Consider the following 18,702-nt stretch of genomic DNA (forward strand, 5'->3'; position numbering starts at 1 on the left):
ACGTTGCCCTGGTAGGAAATACCTGATGATTGCTAAAATATTAAGTGCTATGATTCTGCAAGCTGGCACCCCCAAAGGGCCTGAACTGCTCTAATGATGATTACCTTTCCTCCCACAATTCTTAAAGCAGAATGGACGGCAGTTTCAGATTGAATATATATTTTCCATCTGCTGAATAGTTGTTTTTGTTCATGCTGTTTGAGGTTAACTGTGCACGTACTAATCAAACCCACTGCTTCCTTTCTCGTAAAACCAAAACAAAGCTTCATACTACTTTCAGGTACAGCATCTGGGATCAAAGCTATATATACACACTGTCTCTGTGTGGGTTCAAACATTTCGAAGATTCAGTATCCTGAAAGGTGTCACCTCTTTTCCAGTCCTGAGAGTTCCAGTTTGTCCTTAAGTCTGAAGGCATTAGCACCTTCAGCCTCTGTCCCAGCACAGGAATGCTCTCAATATTGGTCACCATGGGCTTTCTCTGCACAGCCACTGCCATTGCTGAAGGTGGGTAGATGAAGGAAGCAAGGTATCTGGGGTTGTTGACTTGTTTTCAGTTTCATGTCCTTGCAGGAGACAGACTTGGTACAACATGGAGAGGAAGGTGACATAGGACTAATGGGAGCAAGGTCTTAGTGCACTGCAAACTGTCTAGAAAACCAGACACAGACTTTAGAACAGTACTACCTGCAGGGACACTGGGCAACATTCAGAGTAGCTCAAGAAGGAAGAAAGAATCTTGAAAAAACAGGCCCTGCAGATGAAGTTGTGACAGCTGAAAATATGGGTATAGAGGTTTGAATGTATGGAGAAATTCTACTCTTCATCTGGAATTCTTGCATTGCAGAACCGAGAAGATAAACCCTGTTCCAAAATGGACTGATATAAAATGAGATTGAAAAAATAATGCTGAGTCTTCACAGCTTACTAAAGCAAAAGATAGTGCCATCCCATCATATGTCATGATCATAGAAGTTGCAAAAAACTGTTAGTGAGGTTATACATGATACAGTAATTTTCCCTTAAGATTTTTTTTTACAGTCTGCTCATCAGGCTTTGTTGTGTGTGGCTGTATTAGCTTGGGGTATATATTGTTGCAATAGCTAGTTAAAAATAAGAGGAAAAAAGATCAGAAACAAAAGTATGCAAGCAAATTTTATATTCAGTTTTACTGTTACCTAAATCGTTCTGTTCCATGTTCCATACAGGATGACAGCTTTTTTGTTCCTAAATGTAAATATGTTTATTTCTACTAGGCAGAAATTGTGGTTTAAAACCCTGATTTTAAATTTCAGATTTCAACCTTACCATCTGTAGTCTATTTTTTTTAGTTTCTTATGTATACCAGGAAGTTTGTGTTGAGGAAAACTGAAGAATGTGGGTCATTCATTGCTCAACTAAGTGGGCCAAATAACCTACTATTTAAGCAACAAGTAATTGCTGAGATTTATAATACGATTTTTAGTAAACAAAGAATTTCTTGAGCTTTTAAAAGAATATTAATGCACTGCTAATGTGAATTGTGGTCTTGGAGTCCTTTCTTTGAAAACAGCATTTCTAGGAATCACCCATGGATAACAGGAGGTGGCAGAACTCCCTTCCTACTGTACAGGTTTGAAGTAAATGACTCCAGATCCTTTATTGACAGTTCACTTAGCATCACACTCTTTACTTCCTTACAGTAATGGAAGTGACTCAGCCAGCAATTGTGCTAGCCAACAGGCAAGGAGTTGCCAGCTTGGTGTGTAAATACAAGAACATTGGGAATGCAAAGGAAATTCGAGTGACGTTGCTTAAACAGACTGGTGACCAGGTCACAGAAATCTGTGCTTCATCATACACCACGGAGTTTAAAACATTCTTTGTGAAAAAGGTCATCCAATGCCACGTTACCCCTGGCCAAAACAATGTGACCCTCACGCTGGCTGGCCTGCAAGCAGATGACACCGGACTTTACATTTGCAAGATGGAGCGGATGTACCCCCCACCCTATTTTATGAACAAGGGAAATGGAACACATCTCTATGTCATAGGTAAGTCAAGCAGGTTTACAGTATTGTGATATTTCCAAGTTAAGGGAGTTGTTATAAAATTTAAATGTCTTCAGAGTTCTGTTTGTAAGAAGTGAGGGTGAATACTGGTTTCAGCGCTGAAAATCTTTATTAGCTTTTATTTCTTTCAGATCTCCCTGCCCACACCCAAAGCAAGCATAGTCATAGCCATGGAATGATAGCATAAGCAACACCATACAGTGTACATGTATGCCTAGGCAGTTAGATACAGAAGTGCAAAAGTGTCAGAGTAAAGTGTGAGCTCTTCTACAGATAAAGACTCTTTTCATTGGAGGTTGAATAGGCAGCGACTCAGAGCTCAGTCCTGGTGGTATCCTAGGATAGCACATGCTAGAGAAAAGCAATGTAGAGACTGACTCACTGACTCTAGCGACTTCCTTATGAGGCTCTTGTGTGACATGACATGTGTGCTATCATATGTTTTAGATCCAGAACCTTGTCCAGACCCTGCCATATATCTCTGGGTATTAGGAGCTACTGCCTCAGGATTTTTTCTTTACAGTATCATCATCTCAGCCGTTCTTGTGGGCAAAGTGGTAAGTCCTATCAACTCAGCCCCCTTCTGCTAATAATATATCCCTTTGTGTGATGAGAACAAGGAGAAAGAAATGAGAACAGGGAAGAACACTGATCTTCCAGTGGGATGCTCCATGTTACAAGTGCAATGTTATTGCAATAATGCAAAGTAAGAGAACTTGCTGGAGCTGCCACTTATATTTATTTATGGCTCATTTTTGTTGCCAGCATACTAGAATGCAGTCAGCTTCCATCAACTGGACTGAGCCTTGGCTTAAGGCTGGATGCTTAAAACCAGGCAAAGTCCTGAATGCTTCTGGGATTGAAGACAACAGTCTTCATGTGTACTCTCATTTCACAAATGATTCACACAAAATCCCAGAATTTAATTTTTCCTTTTCCCATCATTCACCTCTGTAAAGCAAATTTAAACAGCCTTCTCCTTGGATGGGGGATGTGTAACTTTAAGCATTTTTAATTTCACATCTAGAAATGTCTGCACAAACATATGCAAAATGTAGGCCTGGACTGCCTTTTTCCACAGGGATCTGTTCACTTATAGTCTGTTAGAAATGAAACTTAGCTTGAAACCAAACACTGACTCTCTCGATATTTTTCAATCAATCTTTGTCCCTAGAAGTTAAATGAAACTGTTAGGTGTGAACACTCCTAGCGTTGAACCAACACTGAACTCTGAAGCAGAGCACCTTCAAAAAGCTAAATTAATGGCAGACCTCTTTTTTTTTGTCTTTGTATAAATAGCCCCTGTACATCCTGATCATCCCTCAAATGCTCTTAACAGGTCTTCTATAAAGAGGCAGAGAAAGGTGTCTAGAACACATTTTACTCAGTAAAGCAAGAACATCCATTGGTTTCTCTAAAATGTGCTGGTCAATGATTATGCTGTGATTGACAGTTTATTTTACTTTCTTCCCATATGTTACAGATAAAGAGAAGACAATGTCTCACTACTGGAGTCTATGTGAAAATGCCTTCTGAAAAGCTAGAGAAAAAAGTGATTCCATTCCACATCACTGTTGACTGTAACAAGGAAAGAGAGAAACCATTTCCTAGCTGGGATGGAGAGTCTGATAATTCATTTCAGTTAAAGAAATAAATTAACTGTCTTTTTACCAAAGGTGTACAGGAAGGTGAGGGAATATTCTTTGTAACTTCTACAGTTGGGAGGAGAATAAATGGTATATGTATTCATATTTGAAGATTAACCCTATCACATAAAAATGGTTACATTAGGCCATTGACATTTTTGAAATGTATTGTACCAACATGTAATATATCTGTGTGTAGCATTAAGAGCTATTGCTGTTGCAGTTGAGTATCTTATTGTCAAATTTCATCATGCCTACTGATCAACTGAAATCCAAACACTATTATGACAGAGACTTGTGTATCATCACAGGGCTGATCCACAAGTCTGAGGGGCAGAGGTAGGACAGCACACTAATGTACAAAGGAATGTTGACTTTTTTCCCTGCAATGATTATTTATTGGTTCCATTTCTGACATTAGTGCTCTGCACTTCCACAGAGGCCTCGCCACAGGCTGGCACTGATGACACTGCTGCTCTTGAAGCCTGATCTTAGCTCCCTTGAGTGGCATTGTGTCCCAGAAGTGCTGTGATGGAGCTGACTGATGGTCTCTCAGCCAGTGCTGACAGTTTGGTTAGAGAAAAGGTGCCAGCAGGAGCCCTCTTAGGCTATGCTGGGGCCTTGTGTTTTACAAATGCTAAATTAGCATCTATCCAAAAGGCAGAACTATGTTGCTGTGTTTAACAAAGTCTATTTTCCATGAAAATACTGACAGTGTATAATCTTGTTTATTAGTTATGTACCATTCAATAAAAACCTTGAAGCTTTGCCCAAATTTGAGTTCATTTCTTGTTCACCATTCTCAGAATAGTGAGAAACAGGAAGTGGCTACATGTTAGAAAGCAGTGAAGACAACACAAACCTTTCCTCTCTGACCCTCTGTTTTGCCCTTCAGAGACAGCCTGTGTGCTCATGCCAACACTTCCGTTCTCAGCTCTCTTCCTCAGCCAGCCACCATTACAATCTGTCAGTTCTTCTATTTGTCTAGTTACAGCTGCTGTGGTGTGCTTCAGAGACACTACCAATCAAGTTTTCATTTCCAGCAGACTTACTTACTAGCTGTAATGCTTTTGACAGCACCTCCTGTACATGTTTAAACAAAAAACTTGTCCTAGTTTCAAATCCTGTTTTTGTTGCACCACTCTCAACTCACTAAATGCCAGTCAACACATAAAGCTGCTGGAGCTTTAAACAATTTCAGAATCTCAGATACTATCTATTAATTTGATTTTTTGCTATCAAAATTTCACCTTGCAACCCAAAACACTAGCAGCATATGCCTCTGTTTCACAGCTGTGAATCCATCTTCTTGGCTGCACAGCTGTGCAGCCAAACCCCAGAGCCCTTTATTTCATGTTCTTGCAGTGGCAGCAGCTCCCAGAACATCAAGTCTCATAGCTTTATCAGTCTGCTTTCCCTCTCTTGCCCATTTATCTGGCACCACCTCCAACTGTGCAAAGGCACATTCACATTCTCAATTTTCCAGGGTTTGCAGGTGCTAACTGCTTTCTCAGTGTTGATATACAAGTTCTGCATTAAGTAAAAGTAGCATCTGATGACATATCCTTTTTTTGAAGGTATGTTAGTATTCTGACATTAGTTTGGTGTTTTTCCTTAATTTTTCACTACCCAGTGTTTTGGGGATAAATGGTAAAAGATCACATATCTATCGTCACTTCAAAATGACTAAACTTCTGCCCTTTCAGGTGCAGCCTAATCAGGCAAATGTGTTCTATGACACCATAATGAAAAATAGGTTTGACCCACACATCCACTTGTAGAAGCTGTAGAAAGCCTGAATAATTATCCAGGGCAATTTTTTCCACTGAGCAAGTAGTGAATCATGTGCCTGACTCCTAATAAGAAATCAATTATTTCTTTTTATTTCCTTTCCTTGGAAATTCCTCTATACTTACTTTTCTTAATCAATCTAAAAGCAGTTCAAGTATGTTGTTTTCTAAGCTTATCTCTCCTGGGTCAAGAGATGCTTTGGATCTGTCATAACATCTGGCCACATCTGGCTGTGAATCTGTGTCACCACAGAATCTGTGCATATTCTAATTTACCTCAATTTCTGACCCCTAAGTTGACCATAACTAGGCCTTCTGCATCCACCTGGACAATTTCCTTTTCATACACCTGTGTTTCCTTGAGACATTCAGTGTGTAACAATCAGGAAAGAATTCTGCCATAAGTAACTATAAGTAACTAACAGGTTACTAAAATAGCTGAATAGTGAAGGTTATGGGAGAACAGAACAGAAACAATAATCTCATGTATTGTATTATGGTACTAGCAATATTTTGTGTTTGCTTCCTGTACTTAAATAATTATTGATGTTTATTAATTATCTTATTAATCTCTATGATGTTGATGAATTATCTTATAAGAAATTATTTTGCCCAAATTCTCCGTATGTTCTGATATTCTTTTCATCCTTAGTGGTTACTTTTTCCAACCTTTTCTTGTTTCTGCAGTGCTTAATTTTCTTTGGCTTTCTTTACCACTGTGACAGCTATTTCTGAGCTGAATGTTATATAATGCTTTATCACTTTTTGTTCTAAGCCAGGTTCCCCTTTTGAATTTTCTGGCAGGGTGGAAGGTGCACTCAAATCAGCAGATGTGGCAGTGAAAACCGAAGTGAGATTTCAATTCAGATTTTATTTACAATTATATTCTCATCATTCATATCTGGCACTACAGAGATGAGTGGAGCCTAAGTACCTGCAGGGATGATATTTATACCTACCTCTCCCCATCAGAGCAGCTAGCTCTGGCGAGGGCAGAGCCCAGACCTCAGGGAATTTCCATTGTCTGTGATGCCCCCCAGAACCTTGACGTCTGTGCTTTTCCCTGATAGCAGGGAGATGTGTCTTTCACTATCAGCACCCCAAAAATTTTATATATACGAGTCAAATATAGTGTTCTGTGAGATCACAGCAGTACCAAAATAAAAGGTGAAAATGCTATATAGTTACATTCCAGAAAATGTGATAAAGAGGAAACTAGGCCTCTTTCTGGGAAGAATGTGCAAAGCAAAGATGAAAGGATTTGGTCTCAGAACTCTGCTCATTAGAATGGGGAGTTTTAAAACACAACTGAGTATCTTACCTGGGCATCCAAATTATGAGACCATATTGCTTGGTGAGGTTCAGGACTTCTTTTGATGTGCTCTTCACCTCTTTAGGAGATCTGTCAGCCTGTTTGTGAAACAGAGAGTGTGAGTTTCTGGCTGGATGGGTGGGAATTCAGAGGTATACTTGTCTGCATCAAAGACAATGGCATATGCATACACCACTCCCAGCCCCTAATATTCTAATTCCATTTTTATCCACTTCTTTATCTTTAAAGCTATTTTTTCCTTGTGATTTTCAATTATCAGAGTCCTATCTGATAGAGAAAAACCTATGACAAAGGTTTCCCACACAGCTGTGAGTAGGCAGTGAGTAGTCTATCATAGAGATTCCCCACTCTTTGAAGGAATATGTGAATCTGAACTCACTACTCTGTCAGACCTTGATGTCTGTAGGAAAAGTTCATTAATACAGTTTTCCACAGATACTTAATAAATTTTAAAAAATCATCAAGGACTCCTGGGCTATGCAAGAGCAGACATTTTTGACCTATTGCCATCCTTCCTAACATTCTGACTTTTGCTCAAGACTCATTTGGGTCTAATTTCTTGTTTTCCAATAACCAGTGCTGGCATTGGCCAGGTAACTCCTAACAGATCTGATACACTTCTTGGCTTCAGTACTGACTTTGAGCTTTGCAGGTCCAAAAAGTGTGAGTATGTGCGTGAGGAGCTGAGGTGAGGTTTGGAGGAAAAGTACCTTGGAAGGTAAGATACAACAGGTTTCTTCCTTTCACTAGATAAAAGCTATTGCTGGGGAGTGAGTTCTGAAAACTCAACCAGAAAATGCATGATTTTGTGTGTGACAGGAACAGTCTGAACCATGGCTAAAGAGTTCTACCTCTAGGAGAGGTATAATTAGGAATCAGATGATGTATCCAAGAGTTGTAACATGAAATCCAAAGAACACTGGTGTATAGCAGATGGATTTATGCATTAATAAAACCAATGTATTGTTGACATTTGCAAAATGCATTCTTACTTGAACATGTAAAAGCTATTTTGAGGTAGCTTCTATCACAGCTAAGCAGTGGGGCCCCTGCACATAACAGTTATTGATAAAAGATCTTAGAAATTGTGGGAAGGGGAATGTGTAAAAATTGTGCCTGAAGGCAGTTTAAACATTTTTATTGTTTACTAGAGGGACGAAGTAAGGAAGAGTTTAGGTAAGGGACAAAACTCCACTGGGAGCCATTAGTAATTGCAGCCAAGGTAACATGGCAGATGTTTCCATGAACTAAGAGATTGTTACCTACTCAAAATTTCACTATTCTTTCCTTTTTCAACTTTTCAAACATAATTCTATTTCTATAGCAAGCTGTCTTAATCACAGTCACGTTTTTATAGTTTACTGAATATTTTTAGCCATTATGAAGTTCCAGTTGAATGAAAAGTTCTCAGTTTCGTCATTGATATCTTTTCCACTTCATTCTTTTCTGTATGTGAAAATGTTCAGTTTAGTCTGCTTCATTCAGCAAAAAGCAAGACCTTGCTTTCAGAGAAAATTAATTTTCTTACATAATTATATGATTCCAATAGATGGTACTTTTAGATGACCACATCCTCTTAACAGCACAGGTGATACAACTGGGGAAACTTGAAACACTGGGTAACATCTGGTTGGACTATGCTGCGTTGTGGGTGGGATTTACTGACATTTATGCTCTAGCCTGTGATTCAGCAGCTTGTGTGGAAAGCTGGAACAAACAGCAGAGTGCTTTATTCTTCCCAGACAGACCAGTGCCTGGAATGTAGGTTTTCTGTAGGAAAAGAATATTAAAGTTTGGGCCAAGATTGCCCCTGACATGAAAAATATATAATTGCTGGTTTTATATATTCCATGTTTTTTTCAAACTAAAAACTCAGTAGCTAGACCCCAGAGACTCACAGTTGAGTATACACAGGCAATAAATTAATCCTGTTCTATATTAAATGGGTTATTGTTAACTTATTACACCTTAGTCTTGTCTGTAGTCTTTGTCCTTGGGAATTTGTAAGTTCTTTGAACTAGTGATGAAAGGGGCCAGCAGAAGCACTGCTTACTTTTGTACAAATTAGAAAGTCTTCTCTCTGCAAACTGGAAAGCATGAGGGAATCAATATGTACTAACTTCCACAGTACTTAGTGCTGGGTGCTTGCGACACCATCAGCTGTAAGAAATATTTCAATATCCTTCCTCCCTGTGAAAATTCACATTAAAAGTTGGTCTCTGTTGGCCTTCAGCTGAACTCCAGATACCTCCTTCCATGTGCTATTGTTGGGGAAAGCTGAGGTGTTTGAAGTTCTGTAGAAGTTTTGATAAGACTTCTTTTCATCTTGCATGCTTTCAGAGCTGGCCTTTGTACCTGCTAGACAGAGCTGCTAGGTCTTGCTATTGTCATTTTTCTACTTCATTTGAAGGCAAATAGGTGATTAAAACTAGACCTTCTCTTCTCCTGTGCTACAAAGAGTCTTAGGTGGTATTATGGCCCGATTTATTTGCATCATACAGATGAAAAATGTAGATTCGATGAGCTGGATAAAAATTGTAAAAATACTTTGTGGTGGGGAAACAAGTACCAAAAATAATCCACATTTGAAACTGTCACAAAATGTGGTGTGTTAAGCAGTACTTAATCAAGATCAGGAAGCAAAACAGTTCATTTCTCTGTAAGCTATCAAATCCTTCTGGTAAGTGACACTTCAGAAACATTCAACAGCTTCATAACTGGCTGACTTAATGTTTTACATGCAGGAAAGATGGCTAGAACAGCACCAATCAGCAGAATAAGCTGGTTTCATAGTTGAGCTTTGGTGAGGTGTTAGATTGTGTGGGTAGCATTTATAAAAGCTTTCTCACTTTTAATTCTATAGCAAAGATGACTGTCTGTTTCACATATTAATAATATTTTCCTTTCTTTCATAATGCCAAACTAATTCATTATATCATATTGTATTATATGACTATTTGTCTGGTCTTCTTTTTATAGTACTCTCTCACTAAGATGAAACATCTCTTAAGCTCTTTTCCCTCTTCATCTCTCTGCAATAACATAGAATCATAATTATTATTTTACCTATAGGTTCCAAACTCATTTTATTCCTTCTCTCCTATGTAAACCACAGAGACATATCTGGTATAAAAAATTCCTCACATTAATGCCATCATTTATACTGCAATTTTCAGTAAAACATTGGTTATTTTTATCATGTTTTTACTTCACATTTTATAACTAAAGAAGACCAGGCTTCCACACACTTTAATTAAATACGGCAATTGCTTTACTGTCACTGGTCCCAAGGAAGGTGTGGTTCTTTCATGGGAGTTGACAGAGAAGCTTCACTGCTGCTTCAGATGCCTCAGACAGAAATACACCTTAAGCAGTTGCTTTATGTTTCCTGGAAGCAGGGCATTCCCTATGCTAAGTGTGTGCATCTGTTTTCTTGGTTATTTTCCAGTGCTGGATGCCCCAGAGGACCTGATCCTTGAACTAGAAGGGGATGCAGGCAGTACTTTACCCAGAGGGTGGAGAGGGAACAATCTGCACAGCACCCATGGAAGTCAGGCAGCAAAAGGAAGAGGCTGCAGGAAGTGAGAGAGGGTCAGCCTGTCCACACACAGCGTGAATGGCACCTCCATTGAGGTGGCACCACATAATTATGATTCCTTTTGAAATGGCTCTCCTCAAAAAGTTGATTTACATTCAGCAACACAGATGCTCTTGGTTTACTGTTCAACATGCAGAACATGAAACACTCAGCACCTAATCTTCTCTAGAGACATGAAGTACTTGAATTTAATAACCTCTTTCACTCACAGTAAATATGTCAATATTTATTTTGGCAAAATTTTGTGTATAGAAAAATTGTGTAAAAAAATAAATTTGTTTGTATTTTTACATCAAATACTTGGACTTCTTTGAAATAGTGTTTAACTTTATATTTAACTATATCAAACTTATAACAAAGGAACTCTTTTTGCCAAACATAAAATTATTTTTTCTCAACTTCCTAATTTGTCAAAATTTCAGATTTTGGGTTGTGAATTTAAAACCAAATTTAAATCTAGTCTTTGCAGAAGAACAGAAATTATGGATGAAATTATGGATGTGAGTGTTAAACCTGTAAACCTGTAAAGAAAAAATATATTGAAGCTTTAATATAAAAAAATTCCAGATTAGTCCAAATGTAGCAAATGCTCTTGTGTTGCTCCTTCCACAGAAGTGTTCTGTTATTTGTGACATTTGAGTGGCTAATGAAGGTCCAGTTACTTTTCAATAACTAGTCAGCCTTTTTTTGTCTGATTATGTTATGGGCAATTACCATTGTACGATTCCAAGTTCAAGTCACTGTTTCGAAAAGTAGAACTTTAGATGCTGGCAGTTAGACCTATCTGTGTCTTTCTAACTTCCTTTTAACTTAATCTTTTCTTTACTTGATTTAATTGCCATGGAGGTCAGCATATGGATTAAAAGCATTGGCACATGCAGCCAACTATCAGATTCACACTAAAAGCTTGTTCATGTGGCTTTAAGCTCACAAATAAGTCACAAAATCTTACTTGTCATGTAATAGTAACAATATGGTAAAGTTTAGTGAAGTATTTAGGTGCAGCAGAAAGCTGTCCCTGCACCAGAACTGGAAGAAAAGCTGGAAATAGCCTATTACACGTGAAACAGGTAGCATGGGAAAGTAGATTTAGAATTGAAATCTATTAAACAGATACAATAAATAATAGTAATCTAAAGATATGCTTATGAAATATGCATAACTCTATATTGAGTATGCCTGGAGGTTCCCTTTGCTTCATAAACCCACGCTTTATTACAAAAAAACTCTTCACAAATCCTGTCACTTTTTAAGCAATGCATTGTCTTGACACTATTGTAAAGTAAAACCAAAAAATTATCAGAAAATCAGTTTCTAACTAGAAAATATTTCCATGTTTTGCTAAAGTGCTTTCAGCTTTTTCAGCATGAAACTGATGCACTGATGATATGTGATAGCTAGAAATCCCTTGGCCCTTTTGTAATAAAATGTTCAAAAAGAGTACCCCAGCAAAATTTCAAATCAAGAGATTTTACAAGCTCTGCAGAGTCCTCTTTATTTCCTGCCCTGATTTCTTTTTAGGTATGTATGAGTACAAGGCTGACACTTTCCAGTGAGGGGTGAGTTGATGCAATTAGTCACCTTCACTTAACTAGAATTGTCCAGATAGCTCAGACAGAGAATGTTTATCTATTGAAAAAGCCTCTGTGCATGTGTTCACCTGTGTGAATACAGCAATTAAACTATGCATGCCAAAACTTTCCTTGGGTCAAAGTAACACTTCGTGTTCAGCACCGGGGACAGGACTAGGACTTGCCCAAAGGCTGTGGTACTGCTGGGAAGTTAGACACACACTTTGGTGTCTGATCTGACACCAAAGGCAGGAGCATGCCTGGAGCACTGATTATCCTCACTCTCTGCCCTTTCAGTGGAAAACTTTGAAGGTTGGCAGACCTTCTTGACGTCTACTGATAATTTGTAAAAGACGGAAATTTTGTACTGATACAGACAGATTCTTACCTTGAAAGTTTGAGAGTTTAATAACAAATGTACTAATATTTTTGTTTGTTGCATTAAAGTCCTTTGAGATTTCTAAAGAGGATATGCCATTACCAACACTGCCCTGTTAAAGCATGGATCAGCAGCAGACTTAGTAACGAGTACTGTGAATCTATCTTGCAACAGAACTAGGAATCACAGCTTTCAACAATTGTCAGACACTTAAACATTCTTTACCCAGTAGATTTTTTTGACAGAAGGAACAGATTGTTTAAGGATCAAAACCAACAAGCACCATTCTCTTGTATGTAAGAAAGATCTCTGATCTGAAAACATTATCAATGATTTAGGTGCTGCCATCTACCAAGGATTAGTATTTCGAATGTTTCTGGCTAGAGTTTTATCTGTGCTGGTAATACTGTGTTTAGCTTTGCTTTCCCAAGTCACACACATACTGCAGTCATGCATCTTATTTGTTCTGTTTGTAAGCAGTTAATAATGAAGTATCATAGTTCATGTTTTTGAAACTGCAGCAGCCTATGCTCTTGGCTCCCAACCCTGCTGCAATCACTGGTAACTCACTGGGAATACCAAAAGACTCTTAGTTCTACTGATACCTAACAGAAGAGCACAGCAGCAGTAACTCTTTATTTCATATGTGGTAAGATTATTATTTGCAATAATCAGGAAGAGTACAACATAAATGAATACAAATAAAAGAGGACGTGTTCTACAGTGTCTGTAGGCATCATTCAAGACCAGACAGAGCAGGCAGGAAAAAAAACCAACTGTGGGAATGATGCTAAAAGACCCCACAGCAGCTGTCCACTTCCCAGAAGTGCCCAAGAGCAGATGGCAGGGAAGTATATACAATCAGTGATAGCATGCTATGAAACTTTCCTAAAATACTGTTCCAGCCTGCCTTCACCAGCAGCTCAGCAACTTCAAAGGGTGCTGAATTTGTCTTCAACAGCCTCAAGGGATTTCTCTTCCATTAATTTACTCTGTCACTTTTTGAAGCCCTGTGGATTTTTGAGTTCACACAAACAAGGATGATCAGCTGTTCTGTATTATAGAAGAAATGGAAGAACTTAACACAAACAGCCTTGAAAAACAGTGGGAAAACCTAGATAGACCAAAGGGGATCTCTAGGGTAGCTTTCAAAGTCTGGAAAAAATGAAATGTTTCTTTTCATAGTGGAAAGCCAGTTATGTTTCCATATCAACTAGAACAATTTGTACCTGTCTACTATAAAGCTAATAATAAAATCAACACTTTCTTCTCTGCAACCACTAGCACTAATCACCTAGTTATGAAAATGTAACTAGAAGGAAAGATGCAAATGGCCAAATACAATTTTTCCCCTTCAACTATTTTTCTTCTTCAAGCAAAAGAAGCACCAAACCAGTCAGTCGTTCAAGGACTACAGAGCCTTTACTGATGTCACTAGAAAACACCGTGTAACCACAGAACCACAGCAACCCAATGAGAAGTAGAGTGGTGTGACTGGCTTACCATTTTTTATTTTTTTTGGGTTTTTTTGGTTGTTTGGTTTTTTGGTTGTTGTTTTTTGTTGTTGTTGTTGTTGTTGTTGTTGTTGTTTTTTTTTGTTACAGCTTTTTTTTACCTAGCAGGGAAGGGAATCACCAATGGCTTGTGGAGGTACATGCCTAAATCAATATAACATGAATCCATGGTCTTGTAACAACAGAACCCTATATTTGTTGATTGCATATGCAGCAAGACACCCAGCATAAAAAGTTATACATTTGCACCTTCATCATCACACTGTGATCACCAACAAAACAGTGCTTACAGACTTCTGGGTCACAAAAAGCTCCATTCCTGGCCTGTCAGCAAAGCAAGACAGCTTCCAGCCAGAAGGTGACTCCTGAGGAATTCTGAAGTTAGATTTGTGAACAGTACTACCATTAGCCCCAGATGCTAATGTAACAATAATGTTTAGCAGCAGTACCAATACCATGAGAACAGAGAATCACCAACTTCCATCTTTTCTGACAGTCATCTAAATTCATGCAAGTATAAATGTAAAGGCTGTACCAGTTGAGAATAAAAAACAAAAAATCAGAGGCCAAGTATCTTACCTCAGATAAGTATCCGTCGATGGGTGCCTAGTAAGGAATGTAACATGAGGAAAGACATATGGTAATGCTATCCTGAAAGACTCTCATCATCTACAGAAATTTTCAGGTTGTGCAATTATCTGATTCTGACAAGGAGACAGCAAATCCAGTATTCTGTAATATCTATAGAAACAGTATGGACACCTCTATTTCCCCAGCTTTGCTCTACTGCAGCAGGCTCCTGCAGGCTGCCTGACTTCTTCTCTGGACATGGGTGTGCTTTGCTGTGGTTCAGTCAGGATCACATGAGGCTACAGACCCAAATGAAGCATTACTGGGGTAATGACAAAGAAAGACCCCTAAGCAAACATTCACTTTTAATGACCAGCAAACAAAGAGTGGAGATCAAAGAGACCTAATGTGAAAAGCATGTTCTTTTCAGTCAGTTGTGGGCAAGCAGGGAACTACACATTCCTATAAAATATTATACATCTGCCCAGACCAACTTAAACTATTAAGTTTAGCTGGGAACAGCTTAGGCTGAGCAGAGCTTGATGAGATTTTATTCTGAGCACAAGGGTGTATTAGCTACTGGGGAGCTTGCCTGAATGTAACTATGAGTTCAGGCTGATACTGTGAACCCGGTTTGGAGATTCCACCCTAAACTGTATTGAGAGTGCACTAGAGACACAGGGCACCTAATCAAGACATGAGCCTGGCAACAGCAGAGCCCATTCCTTTTACTCCAGTGCTGTGTCCCCCTGAAGCAGAGGCAAAGGCCAAATCACCAGAATATCCTATGGTGATCTGCGATGTGATCATTGTGGTTAAAGTCATGTTTTAGAGTAGTCATTTCAATCACATGTTTTCTAGAGAATATAGATATCTGATTTCTATTTTTTGCTCTTTGTCACTCTAGTTATTACTGCAAATTCCTTTTTGTGTGATAACAGCATCAAAGCTAGCTGAAAGAAGTGTGCCTAGACCCCTCCCTCACAGTGAGAGCCTGAAGGCTTTAAAGCTCTGGTTCACTGGGTTAAAAGTACTGTGGGACAAACAGCAAACATGTCAGAATGGTTTATAGTCAACTCCCATCCTATCTCTTGCATGAGAGAATTTTGTCCCAGGTTTAAAGTTGGTTAACTCAGTTATTCTGATTGGCAGCAAACTCTGCTGAGTTCTGTAGGGCCTCGGGGGAGTTCCTCCTTCAGTGTTCACTATAGCACCTCTGAGACTGCATCTGCCCCACACTTGTAGTGATGCCCTGGGAAGTGACTTCTATTCAAACTCCATTACCTCTTGGTCTTTCCTGGCCTGCTGGAAGGATTGCTTTTACAGCTTGTTCTTATCAAATTAGCAAGAACAGTGTTCAAATACCTACAAATGTTCAAATACCTACAAGAAATACCAAACCCCCTTCTCAGCTATGACGCTTTCAGAACCTCCTGAGCCCTAAGAAATCTCTTCTGTCCCTCCAAACACAGGCATTGGCGACCCTGACGCTGCACTGCTCTCTGCTGTGCAGTTTCAGAATTTGTTTCTGATTTAAAAAACCCTAAACCCCTTTAAACATAAAGCCACCTGCACGTGCAAAGGCTGGTGTGAGATTCTAGGAAACCACAGGGAGCAGTTGCACCTTCGTGAGGGCCGATGCGGGGCCGCGCAGGGTGGCCCTGAAGGGCTGCCCGGAGGAGCTCGGCTGTGCCGAGACCGCGCTGAGGGCGGGCCCACGTGTGGCACTGGCTGGAGGGACGGCCCCATCCCACAGCCCGGCCCCATCCTCACGGTACGGCCCCATCCCACAGCCCGGCCCCATCCTCACGGTGCAGCCCCATCCCACAGCCCGGCCCCAGCCCCACGGTACAGCCCCATCCCACAGCCCGGCCCCAGCCCCACGGTACAGCCCCATCCCACAGCCCGGCCCCAGCCCCACGGCCGGGCCCCGTCGGCCGGGCGGTGCCGCCCGGGCTCCGCTCGCCGCCTCAGCCGGCCGGCCCGCAGCGCCCCCGCGCGGCCGCAGGGCCGCGGGCCCGGCGCGGTCCGGCGGCTCCGCGGCAGGGCCGGGCTGGGCGGTCACCGCGGCTGCGGCGCTTTCGCCGCGGGTCAGCAGTGCTGCTTCCCCCGTGTCACAGCGTCCAGGTGAGCTCAGCCTGAAAGGCAGCTCTTGGAAGCGTCTCCTGCAGAAGGAGAAGAAAATCCTTCACCGACCCCTTGCGGCGGGAGCCCGGGGCTGACACTGCAGGGGAATGAGGCTGGTCGGAGCAAGGGATCTCACCTTTGCGGGTGGGAGTACTGCCTTTGGAAGCCTTGGCCTGCATGTACAAAGAACTTTGTTCCCAAGGTTGTAACCTCTGAGATTCTGAATGACAGACACAAAACAGAGAAGACTTAGTTACACATTTGTGATTTCAGTTTTTACTCCCCAAATCCATCAGGGCCTGAGTTGTCTAAGTCTAGTTCCAGTTAACCACTAACAACAATAGTGAAATCTGGCTTGGAGACAATTGAGAGAAAGCAGTTTAAGTCAGATGGGAAAAGCATGTGTGTGTCTCCAGCCTTAGTGTTTCTGAAAGTCCCAAGACTTAGGCTGCTTCACTTGTCCTTGAAATTTTCAGCATAAATTTTAATTTATCTGTTACTACAAGAACGGATCACAACTTTGGTGACTGTTTCTGTTGTAGAAAGTTTCTCTTTGTTACACTGTCAAGGCAGTGGTAGCATGAGTTTACCTTTAAAAAGTAATCACAACAATACTGAGATCAAAACCACACCACAAACCCCAAGCATCACCACAGAATACAGCTCTTTTCATCCTAACTCCTCAAAAGCAGCTGACCAGATAACCACATAATAGAAGTGCCCACCCTACTGCAAGCTTTGAAAGACTTCGGGTGTGAAAATTTTACAAAATGTGTACAATTTGTCACTGTCACACCTAGAATAACTTCCATTATCACCCAGCACATCCATGTATCTGTCATGCACTGCTCCCCCTAGTGCCAGGCACTTACAGTCATGGTCTTCTGTTTTGCACTTTGCTTGGGTTTTACATGTTTGCCATCTGTTCTGAAAGACTTCCTGTCCAAACCTAGATATAAGGGGCCCTGTAAAAAAATCCCACTCATGTCGCTATTGAGTCAGGACAGGAACGAAAGAACTCCAGTTCAGAAGGCAAAGAAAATAACTTTATTAACAAGTAGCGTTCCTCTTTTATAACCAGGATCGCTAAGATTGGTCTTAGAGTAAAAGCATTTCACATGATTGGTACACTTGGACTTAGGTCAGTGTAGCAGAACATATCTATAAACAATATAAACAGAGAGAGAGAGCTAATAATTGTTTACATTCCTTTCAGACTCTTTCCCAGGCTTAACCTGGTAGAAATCTCTCACCTTTTCTCTCTGACTGAACTGAGAATATCCATATACTCAGCTGCATGTTGGCCATAGGGAATTGCAATGGCTTCAGAAGATACACTCCTCCTTCTGGAACACTGCTCATGAACATAGACCATCTACAAATCTTGTATTTTCCTAAAGCCCTCCTGCACACTCTGGCATATGCCAGTGAAAAGTACCTGCTGCTCACAGCCCTCTTCCTAGTACACCTCGAAGGGCAGGAGCATGGTCATTACCTTTGTTGTTGTTGAAGACAGTAAACCTTCCCCAGCCACCCTGTGGGTCTGCAGTCCACACCACCAGTACATGCAGATGAGCAACGCTGGGCCCTTTCTATTTACACCCCACATCCTGAAGGAAAAAAAGCCAAACCCTAAAAATAAGTGATTAATGTGGCAACTGAGCTTGTATCAAGAAGCAAACCACACACAATCCCACCCCGAAGAGGACTGTCTCATTAGATCTGCTCTGCAGGGAGGTGTTTGCCTGGCTGGTGAGCTAGCTGGGCTGAGCCCCAGTTGCCTCTACTGACACACTGATGGAGAAAATATTACAGCATGCCCACAGGCCTGGGGGAGCAAGCAGACCAATATATCAGCAAAGGAGGCATCAGAACAAATGAGGGAGCACATGAGCTGTGTTTCGGCTGAAATCTCTACATCCTGAATGACTGCAGCTTGTTTACACACCTAATGTGGAGTGGTGCAGATGGGAAGGGGGATTTAAAGCCATCACAGAACTTTAAAAATAGAACAGTGGAAGTCATTGTTCCCCTTCTCAATTAGGAGGACAGGAAATGAAAAACCATGAGTGTAGAGGCTTTCTGCTTCAGCCCTGAGGGAATGACCCAGAGTCATGAGAATA

At 40.6% G+C, this 18,702-nt stretch overlaps 1 protein-coding gene across 1 annotated transcript; it reads left to right on the forward strand.

Moving 5' to 3' along the window:
• The first annotated feature begins 288 nt into the window (after positions 1-288).
• Positions 289-7,336, forward strand: CTLA4 (cytotoxic T-lymphocyte associated protein 4). The gene is made up of 4 exons (XM_031505319.2): positions 289-507; positions 1,683-2,033; positions 2,499-2,608; positions 3,535-7,336. The coding sequence occupies exons 1-4, from the start codon at positions 450-452 to the stop codon at positions 3,703-3,705; spliced, it is 690 nt and encodes a 229-aa protein (XP_031361179.2). The 5' UTR covers positions 289-449; the 3' UTR covers positions 3,706-7,336.
• The last annotated feature ends 11,366 nt before the right edge of the window (positions 7,337-18,702 follow it).

Source organism: Lonchura striata, chromosome 7 (assembly GCF_050655825.1).
Source record: "Lonchura striata isolate lonStrDom1 chromosome 7, ASM5065582v1, whole genome shotgun sequence".
In the NCBI taxonomy this organism is placed as follows: domain Eukaryota; kingdom Metazoa; phylum Chordata; class Aves; order Passeriformes; family Estrildidae; genus Lonchura; species Lonchura striata.